The 10508-nt window shown below is 52.6% G+C and overlaps 1 protein-coding gene across 5 annotated transcripts in view; it reads left to right on the top strand.

Moving 5' to 3' along the window:
- Positions 1-10508, top strand: part of Amz1 (archaelysin family metallopeptidase 1) — a 28385-nt gene that overhangs the window by 8218 nt on the left and 9659 nt on the right. For 4 of the 5 annotated variants that reach the window (XM_029477013.1, XM_021163725.2, XM_029477016.1 and 1 more), the window contains one exon: positions 8995-9517. In XM_029477013.1, the coding sequence (XP_029332873.1) occupies positions 9214-9517 (304 nt within the window). In that variant the 5' untranslated portion in view covers positions 8995-9213. Of the gene's footprint in view, positions 1-3634; positions 3717-8994; positions 9518-10508 lie in introns of those variants that run through there. The other variant, XM_029477015.1, reaches the window with a different exon arrangement.

The raw sequence follows: 10508 nt of genomic DNA on the forward strand, positions 1-10508 counted from the left end.
TTGAACTCACAGAGATCTGCTTGCCTCTACTTCCTACATCCTGAGTGAGACTAAAGGCATGCAAAGAGTCCAGGAGCAGTGTGACCCCTGATGTTTTTTATGAATTTTTTTATTTTTATTATTATTATTTTTTGAGACAGGGTTTCTCTATATATCCCTGGCTGTCCTAGAACTCACTTTGTAGACCAGGCTGGCCTCGAACTCAGAAATGGGCCTGTCTCTGCCTCCCAGGGCATGTATGTGCAGTACCCACAGAGGCCAGAAGGGGGCGTGGGTAATTTTGTTTCCCCTGGAGCTGGACTTACAGGCAGTGAGTCCTGGGTGCTGGGAACTAAACCATGCTCTTCTGCAAAGCCCTCTGCTCTTGACTGCTGAGCCGTCTCTCCAGGCCCAGTTTGCCTGAGTTGGGGTCTGCTTGCTTATCTGCTGTTTATAGGAGAGGCAGAGCTGATACCCAGTCTGCCCGAGGCCTGTGGAGGCTCAGAAGTCATGTGACATCCCTTGACCTTAGGGTGGCTCTGTCCTACGGGAGTATTTCCCGGGGGTCACTGGGTGAGAGAGTCCACTGCAGGACTGACAGTTTGTGGTATGCCAGCAGCTCCCAGGGGCCCAGAACAGGGGGATGTAGTGGGAGACCTACTGCTTCCAGGTGGCCTCTTTGTCCTGTGATCCCTGTGAGAGCATTTAAGCAGTTGGCTCCTGAGCCCACACCTGGGTTGAGTGGAACAGAGGCCCTGGGCTCCCGGCACTGTGGTCAGCATCCCTTCTCCGTTCATTGTCCCCTCCCAGGTGGCTAATTGGCCTTGTAACCCATGGTGTGAGTGTCTGAAGTATTTCTCTCTTTCTTTTCTTTTCTTTCTTTCTTTCTTTTAACATATTTGTGGGGTGGAGGTGGGGGTGGGGGTGGAGTCAGTTAAAGTATATTCAGCTCAGGGGACAATTTTGTGGGCAACAGCTCTCTCTTTCCACCTTTACATGGCTTCTAAGGATTGAACTCAGCTTGCCTGGTTTTAGTGGCGAGCACCTTTGTCCACTGAACCGTCTTGCTAGTCCCTCTTTGACCCACTCTGCCTGAGTTCCACACAAAACCTATCAGTTCATTAGCAGCCTCCCAGGCAGGTGGTGGTGGCAACGCCTTTAATCTGAGAGATATACAGAGGCAGGTGGATCTCTGAGTTCCAGGCCAGCCTGGTCTATAGAGTGAATTCCAAGATAGCCAGGGCTACACAGGAAAACCCTGTTTGGAAACAAATAAAAAGAAACAAAGTAGCAGTCTCCCTTCCCTGCCACCACTTTTAAATCAGAGTTCCCAGCCCTGGAAGCAAACAGGAACCACCCCCCACCCCCCACCCCCCACCCCCAGTGCTCTGTGGTAGCTTTGTTTCTGTTGCTGTGATACAATGCCTTGACAAGAACAACAGCATAGCAGGAAAGTATTTCTTAGCTGACAGTTCTAGGTTACAGATCATTACAGTAGGGAAGTCAAGGTAGGAACTGAAAATGGCTGGTTGCATCATAGCCACGGCCAGGAGCAGGAACCATTACATACGTGCTTGCTTATGCTTAAACTTCTCTACTCTTACACAGCTCTGGACCCCTGCCTAAGGAATAGTACCACCCACACTGGGCTGGGTTTTCGGCATCATTCAATTTATATGACCACACAGGCCAACTCAACGTAGACAGTCTCTCACTGAGACTCAACTTAGGTGATCTTAGGGGGTGAGAAGTTGACAAAGCTAGCTCTCCCAGACCCCAGGTCTGGCCCTGGATAGGGAGTGGGGGTCCTGGTCCTGCCTATAGCCCAGCTGAGACCTAGGCCAGGCATGAGAGCTCAGATTTCAGTGACCTGCTGAAGGGCCATGGGAGGAGAACAAGAGATTCACTGCTAGCAGGTGCTAAAGTCCCTATGGGTGGCCTTTGGGGAACCCTAGCCAGCAGCTTGAGGACACCTCCAGGGACAACCCAGATGGCTGGTTTCAGAGATGAGTCCAGGAGCAGTGTGACCCCAAAATGGTTGGTTGGTCTCTGGGGTGGCACATGGTTCTCTCTCTCTCTCTCTCTCTTCCTGTCTAGACCTCAGTGAAACTTTGTTAAGCCATTGAACAGGACCATGTGACACTCAGTGAATGGTCCATACCAGCTTAAGATAATTTATTTTAATCAATTTAATTTGAGATAATTTGGCAGTTATCAGCCTTTGCACTTGGCCAATGTATATTGAATGCCTGTTCTCTACCAGGACCTGTTTTTGGGTTCAGAGCATGGACTTTAGATACAATACGAGGGATAGGCAAACCCCTGATGTAGCATCCTCCAGGAATAACAGGTGTCACAGGAGGTTGGGGGAGCCTCCTGAGGTCCCTATCAGCAATGTATTTGGGGGGAAAGAATGTTCTAGAAAAGGAGTAGGATGAACATAAGAACTTGATGAGGTTGGGAGGCCCTTAGCTGGGCTTCTAGTCTGTGACTCCATCATTTTTACCTGCTTGTTCCTCAGGTTTTTTGTTTCTAAGATTTTTGTAAAATTTTATTTATATGAGTACATTGTAGCTGTCTTCAGACACACCAGAAGAGGGCATCGATCCTATTATAGATGGTTGTGAGCCACCATATGCTTGCTGGGAATTGAACTCAGAGCCTCTGGAAGAACAATCCAGCCCAGCCCTCAGTTTTTCTATAAGCAAAATGGGAACAAACAACCTTGTAGGTAGCTGTGGCAAGAATGTTCTGGAAGCATTCGGAATACTGTCTGAGGCTAGAGATGTGGCTCAGTTGGTAGAGTACTTGCCTAGCGTGCAACCATGTTGTAGGTTCAATCCCCAGCACTGCACAAGTGGGCGTGGTGGTGCACCCCTCTGACGCACTCAGGAGGTAGAGTCAGAAGTCCGAGGTCGCCCTTGATTATGTAGCAAGTTGGAGGCCTCCAGTTACAGGTATGCACTACCACCCTGGTTTCTGATGAGCTGCGTTTCCAATGTAGGACTTCTTGCCTGGTTTATTTTGTTTTCCTTTTTTTCCTTTTGGTTTTTGTTTTGTTTTGTTTTTTGCTTGTGCGTTTGTTTAGCTGGTTTTGGCTTTGGTTGTTTGAGACAGATTCTCACTATATACAGCCCAGATTAGCTTGGAGCCCTCAATCTTCCTGCCTCAGCATCAGTTGTAGGATTACAGGAATGCCCCGCCCGCATCCACCTCCACCCCCACCCCCATCCCGTTTGACTTTTCCTCTGGTGTCCCAGGCAGGCCTGGGATGTTCCAGCTTCCTCTCTCTCCTCGAGCTATGAGATGAGCTCTGAAGCACGCGTTGCTGGGAGTGTCAGTGTCCCACGTGCTCCTGAGCAGACAGGCATCAGAAGTCTCAGAGTCACTGGGGAGGGTGTGGCACCGTTTCCTACCGCCCTCCTCTCGCACTTTCCACCGGATCCCGCTTCAGTCCCTGTTTCGCGTGCTGACGTCACACCAGGACCGGTTTGGTCCCCGTGACCCACACACCAAGCTTCTCTGGGGCAGTTCCGGAGGGCTGGGGCTGCGAGGTAGGGGCCGCGCGGAGAGCCACCACCGGCGCGGGGAGCTGATGGCCGGGGTGGGTGCGGGTGGTGCTGCGGAGTGGGGGTTCTAGCCAGCGCAAGCCAGGGGGACGTCTGGGTGGTGGCGGCGGCGTGCTCCTGTGCCACGGGACCACGAGATGTGCTCGGTGTACTTGGGTAGAGGTTTAGGTGAGTCTCAACGACTGGGATTTCATACATGTTACGCTGGTGGTCAGATTCCAGTCGGCTCGGAGCTGGGTCCCAAGGGGCACTCCCGGGTAGCAGCTACCCAGGTCCAGGCAACAGCCTTGTCATCTTCAGATGGGGGTGATCAGGCTTTGGGAAAGCGCTTGAAGGAAGACATTTCCCAGCAAGGACCGGTGGATTGTTGTGGGATGTCCGGGCAGAGGCAGGCAAAGTCTCTGGCTACCCCGCTCCTCCCTAGCCTGTATCAGGGAGGGGAGTGAGTGACCGTCAGGTGATGTCACAGCTCCAGGAAGGTAAAGCCACCTGTCAATGCAAACAGCTGGTTCAGGTAGACTCCGAACTTGGCCCAAGCATAGCTGCTTCACTGATTGGAGGGAAATTGGGTTGGAATTTGGGGTTCATAAGGGAGGATGGGGTCTGCACGGGGGTGGGGGAGGGAGTGGCTTCCTCCCCACACGGTCTGAGCCGGTTCTCCTCCCCAATCCCTTTGCATCTTGCATTTCCTTCTCCCTGGGGCTGCTCAAACCGCCCTCAAGCTTCAGCCCTCAGTAAACTGAGGGCAGCTGCTGCGCTTTTTGTGCAGTCTCCAGAATAATGAGAAACAGAGCGCGATTCCTGTCCTCCACAGCCAGGCGTCTGCTGGATGTGCAGATGTAGGCCTGGAATCCCAGCAACTGGGAGGCTGAGGCGGGAGGATTGCTGCAAGTTTGAAGGCAGCCCCGAACTACATGATAAATCCCTGCGTCATAATAAAAACATGAATAAGAGATAGGAACAAGTACTCTGGGAGCTGGGGAACCTGACCTTGGTCACCTTAGTCAGGGTGTCTCTACACTGGGTGACAGAGCTTCTCTGGAGAACTGGAGCCCAAGTAAGGGCATGTGTGCTGTCCCAGGCTCTGAGCAAAAGGGGCTGAGGGGAGGCAGCACAAAGAAAGGGAGTCTAGGTAGCCGAGCAGAGGAGATGAAGATTTCTTTGTTGATACGTGTCTCCTCATCACTACACGGCCTTGGTCTAGAACAGCCGTTCTCAAGCTTCCTGATGCCTCAGCCCTTTACTACAGTCCCTCGTGCTGTGGTGAAACCCCCAACGGAAAAGTTATATTTGTTTCTACTTCACAACTATAATTCTGCTACTCTCATGAATTTTAACGCAAATATTTGATATGCAGGCGGCCTGATATGCTACCCCCAAAGGGGTTGCACCCCACAGGTTGAGAACCACGGGTCTAGAATCATGCCAGGAGTTCCTGACTCTCCCTGTGATCCATGACCAATCATTAGTGCTTTTGTGCCTCAGTTTCCCGATGTGAAACAGTAGTATCTCTAGCTCTGTGACGTCTCAAGGTCTGTGGGATGACGGCAGGTTACTGGACAGCTACTGTCATGATCATTAGCACGGTGGCGGCAGCCAGGACACACACAGGGGACAGCTAGGGGCCATCTCGGAGGATCTGGCATGTCCGAGAGGATGGGGGGGAGTGGTGGGGAGGCCCTCACAGTCCCTGCAGTTTCTCCGGGCGGGTGGCTGTCAGGACCACTTCCTCCTCCAGCTTCAGCCTCTGCATGAAGTGTGGTCTTGTGAAGACTTGCCATGCAGGGTGGAAACTCTGAGCTAGTAGCAGAGAGCGCGGGGGTTAGGAGCGTCCTAAAGATCCCCCGAGGGTGAATATGGCCACAAGGGCTGCTTGAGAGGAAATGCTGTCTGTGTAGACATCCGGGTTACCAGACCTCAGTCAAGGACTTGAGGAGGGACAGAGGGGCTTGCTTACTCTGGTGCCCAAACTCAGACCTTGTCAGACCAAGCTAAGGTCCATGTTGGAAGGTGAGTCCTTTGGTCATCACTACCCCTCCCCCCATATCCCATCATGCTCTGTTGCCATTTGTTTTCCTACTTGTTTGGCTTGCTTTTGTGTGTGTGTGTGTGTGTGTGTGTGTGTGTGTGTGTGTGTGAGAGAGAGAGAGAGAGAGAGAGAAGGGGGGAAGGGTACAGGCTGGCCTCGAACTCATGGTGATCCTCCTGCCTCAGCCACCCAAGTATTGGATTTGCAGGCATGACATGTAGCATCCAGTGTCTTCTGGAGCTGCTGTGTCCAGTTCCTCTAAGCCCTGGGTTAGCTGGGTGTATGCAACATTCATGGAACAGCATGGAGGAGGCTCTTGGTCCAGGCCTGGGCTTCAGAGTGAGACCCTGTCTCACGGACTATAAACATTTCTCATGGCTTTGCCTGAGCAGGGGTGTTTAGCAGCAGTGGAGACCCTGACCACTATGTGTGGCGGTAAAAGGGAATTGAATGCCCATGGGGAAGACCCTATGGGTAGCAGAGGTTCCACAAGTCGGGATTAGAGGGAGGGAACTAAATCAGTAGTCGGGATCCAAACTAGCTGTGCAACCTTTCAAATATGGCTTTGCCCTTCTGAGCCTCAGTTTATTTAGCAATTAAGATGGGTAAATACGACAACCACACTTTAAGATTGTTCTAGAGGATGAATAAAGTGTTGAATGGAGACAGTCTTGGGCTGGAGAGATAGCTCAGTGGCTATTATACAACTCAGTGGGCAGGAGTAGTGGTCCACATCTGTAACTGCAGCGCTGTTGTGGGGAGATGGAGATGGGAGGCTCCTCGGAACTCACTGCACAGCCAGTCTAGCTGAATTAGTGAACTTCAGGTTCAACCAGACATCCTGTCTCAAAAAATAATGTGGCATGTGACTGAGGAGACTGCCCGACATTGACCTCTGGCTTCTGCATGTGTGTTACACAGACACACAGGCACACACAGACACAGACACACACACAGGCACACACACAGAGACACACATACACTCAGACACATACAGATACACACAGACACACAGAGACACATAGTCACACAGAGACACACAGACAGACACACACATACACATACACACAGGCGCGCACACACAGAGACACCCACAAACATACACTCAGACACAGACACACACACACAGTTACACACAGGCATACACTCAGACACACAGAGACACACACATATACTTAGACATACACAGAAACACATACACAGACATACGCACAGACACACACAGACACATGTACAGATGTACATAGACACACACACACACACACAGAAACACACACACATACAGAAACACACACACACACACACACACACCTATCTGACTCACAAAGTGATCTTGAGAATTTTCTTCCTTTCTCTTTTCCCCAGTGTTTTGAGACAGGGTTTCTCTGTGTAGCCCTGACTGTCCTTGTTCTGAACTCACTTTGTAACAAGGCTGGCCTGGTTCCCAGAGATGCCTCTGCCTCCTGAGGCTGGGATTACAGGTGTGTGCCACCACTTTCCAGCTTCTAAGGGATTTTCAGAGTGGCCAATGTGGTGGGCAAGATTAACATCAGAGGGGTTCTGGATGTCTGCTGTATCAGGGCCTCCCTTTTTTTCTCCTTTTGAAGAAGCTGTGAAGTAGACCCTCCTGGGCTACTGCAAAGAAATGACACAATTCCAGTTACAGAGAGGTAATTCTGCGGGTAGTTGTGTGGCTCAGTGGTAGAGCCCCTTCCTAGAATCCCCCAGTGAGGGGCTGGGGTGTGGCTCAGTGGTAGAGCCCCTTCCTAGAATCCCCCAGTGAGGGGCTTGGGGCGTGGCTCAGTGGTAGAGCCCCTGCCTAGAATCCCCCAGGGAGGGGCTGGGGGTGTGGCTCAGTGGTAGAGCCCCTGCCTAGAATCCCCCAGTGAGGGGCTTGGGGCGTGGGTCAGTGGTAGAGCCCCTGCCTAGAGTCCCCCAGTGAGGGGCTGGGGGGCGTGGCTCAGTGGTAGAGCCCCTGCCTAGAATCCCCCAGTGAGGGGCTTGGGGCGTGGCTCAGTGGTAGAGCCCCTTCCTAGAATCCCCCAGTGAGGGGCTGGGGGGCGTGGCTCAGGGATAGGCTTTACTCAACTTAAGCCAGGCCACAGGTTCTATCCCTAGCACTCAAAGAGAGAGAGAAGTTGACGTAGCTACAACCCTGAAACACAATTCAGAGGTCACTGTAAGACAGCACAGCCCCTGGGCTTCAGCTTGGGATGCTGTGTTTGTGTGCAGGCCTGGGGCAAAGCGTGGAGTCTAAGTAGGTGGTGTGATTGGCTTCCAGAAACAAAAATAGGCTGGTGGGATGTGTGAGGAGTCAGGTGCTCAGCCGCCTGCAGGACCTCCATGGCTCCGCACTTCCTCCTCTGCAGGAGCTGGCTGTGCGTGCGAGGGCAGAGGAGGCGAGGGGAGAGGAGGCAAGCGGCACCTTGCCTCCCGTGGTCTGTGTTATGTGTTCCTGTCTCGGTTGACTTCCCTGCACTGAGATGCAAAAGGAAGCTCCAAGCAGCCTGTTGCTGGAGCCAAGCATGACCTGAAAATAACACTCCTAGGAGGGAGGACACTGGTAGGCAGTAAGTCTAAGTAGAGTACCACAGCGGGCAGTCCCTCTGCCTGTCTACCTGGTTGCCTGCCTACTGTTCCAGGTTGCTGTGGTCAGCATGCTGGCTCCTGACTGTTAGAACTGTGTCTTAGGCCATGTTCACACTCTAGAAACCAGGGTCTGGGAGACACTGAGGCATCTTCTTCCCCAGAAGACAGCCCCTGGGTGCACATGATGCTCCTGCAAGGAACCCTATGGTTTGGGAGGAGGGTCTGGGTGGCTCTGTGAGGGGCAGGGTGGGTCTTGTGATCGTAAAAGGCAGGAGGAGCAGCCTCTGCCTTCAGTGAAGGAACCTCCCTAGCCTTGAAGGGTAGATACCTCCTTATGTATGCCTTGCTTCTCTGGGCTCAGAGCAGGGGTGGAGTCCTATGGAAATGCACATCCATACTCAGTTCTGGAATGGGGAGATGGCTCAGTGGGTAGAACGCTTACTACATAAGCATGGGTAAGGGATTCATAAGTTTGAATCCCGAACACCCATATGGAAGACTGAGGTGGCAGCTCTGTGGGCCTGTTGACCAGCAAGGCTGGTTGGACTTTTAAGCTCCGGGTTCAGTGAGAGACTATTTATCCAAAAGTCAGGTGGACAGCAATAGACTTGACATCCGCCTCTGCTCTCCCGCCCCCACAACACACACATACACACGCACACGCACACGCACAAATGCATGTATGTCCACACCCCTTTATACCTGATTTGGGTTGTAGTGTGTGTAGATGAGATCATTCTGACTCCAGTTCATAGGAAAACTGTGTCTTGTCTGAGAGACAGTCATGTGTGCTCAGAGCAGTGACTGGGCCCCATGTGTCCTCTGCAGGGGATCAGCAGGCTTTTTTCTGCTCACCTTGCTGAGAAGTTTCAGAAGAGGCAGAAGTAAGCCTCGCGGTATCTCAGTACAGCCTCCATCTTCTGGGAGCCCTGAACGGGTACTCTCTAAGCCTGAGAGAAGGTTCTACAAGAGACCGTGGCTGTCCCCTGGGAGATTCATGGCCCGGAAAAGGAAATCAAAGGAGTGGCCAGTGGCCAAACACACGGCATGGTGCAGTGCAAACCACCCCAGGAGTTCAGCTTCGGGCCCCGGGCCCTGAAGGATGCCCTGATCTCCTGCGACCTGGCCCTGAAGCAGCTGTATACCTCAGCCTTCTCCCCGTCGGAGAGATTCTTTCTGTCTGAGGCCTACAACCCTAACCGGACTCTCTTCAGCACACTGCTCATTCACTCAGCCTATGACTGGCTCCTGAGCCGCCCTGAAGCCCCTGAGGATTTCGAGACCTTCCATGCTTCTCTGCAGCTCCGGAAGCAGAGCCTGGCCCGGAAACACATTTACCTGCAGCCCATAGGTAGGAGAGATGGGCTGGAGTCATCTGGACCCCTGGGGGTGTGGCTCAGTGGTAGAGCCCCTGCCTAGAATTACCCAGTGAGGGGCTGGGGCGTGGCTTAGAGGTAGAGCCCCTGCCTAGAATCCCCCAGTGATGGGCTGGGGTGTGGCTCAGTGGTAGAACTCCTGCCTAGAATCCCCCAGTGAGGGGCTGGGGCGTGGCTTAGAGGTAGAGCCCCTGCCTAGAATCCCCCAGTGAGGGGCTGGGGTGTGACTCAGTGGTAGAGCACCTGTCCAGATCCCCCTAGTAAGAAACAGCCCCAGGCAGATTTGGTTTGAAGGAGATGGTCTGGGTCAGCTCAGATTGGCAGTGACTTGTCTTTTTAGCATCCTGCCCTCTACTGGTCTATACTGGTTATATAGTGTGTGCTCACATTCCTGGCCATGACCTAGTTATAACACACACTGCCCTAGACCTGTGCTTGATGCTCAGAGGAATACTCATTTTACAGGCTGGAAAGCTGAGGTTGGAGGTGTCTAGGGCTTGCCTGGTGGTAGAGAATGATTCTGGAGGAGGTTTGAAGGCAAATCTTAACTGGCCTCCTGCTCTCTTGGAAGACACTGGGCTGGGCATTGAGGGGACTTGGGGATTCGCAGTGAGTCTCTCCAGGTCTCTACATCAGGAAGAGACTGGCAGAGTTGGAGCAACAAGGGCTTAGAAAATGGCTTACCCAGAGATGCTAGGGAGGGAGGAGGGAGAATCTGGTCCCTGTGTTCTCAGTATACCACAGTTAAGAGGGCCATACCTGGCAGAGGGCCACACTTATGGCTGTTAGCTTCAGAATGGTGGGTGGAGGGTATGGCTCCTGAGACAGTGACATACCCTGCTTTTCCTGGCCCTTTGAATGGTATACCTCAGTGGCCAGTCTGGGGTCTTCTCTTCTCTTCTCTTCTCTTCTCTTCTCTTCTCTTCTCTTCTCTTCTCTTCTCTTCTCTTCTCTTCTCTTCTCTTC

The sequence above is a fragment of the Mus caroli genome, chromosome 5 (genome assembly GCF_900094665.2).
Source record: "Mus caroli chromosome 5, CAROLI_EIJ_v1.1, whole genome shotgun sequence".
In the NCBI taxonomy this organism is placed as follows: domain Eukaryota; kingdom Metazoa; phylum Chordata; class Mammalia; order Rodentia; family Muridae; genus Mus; species Mus caroli.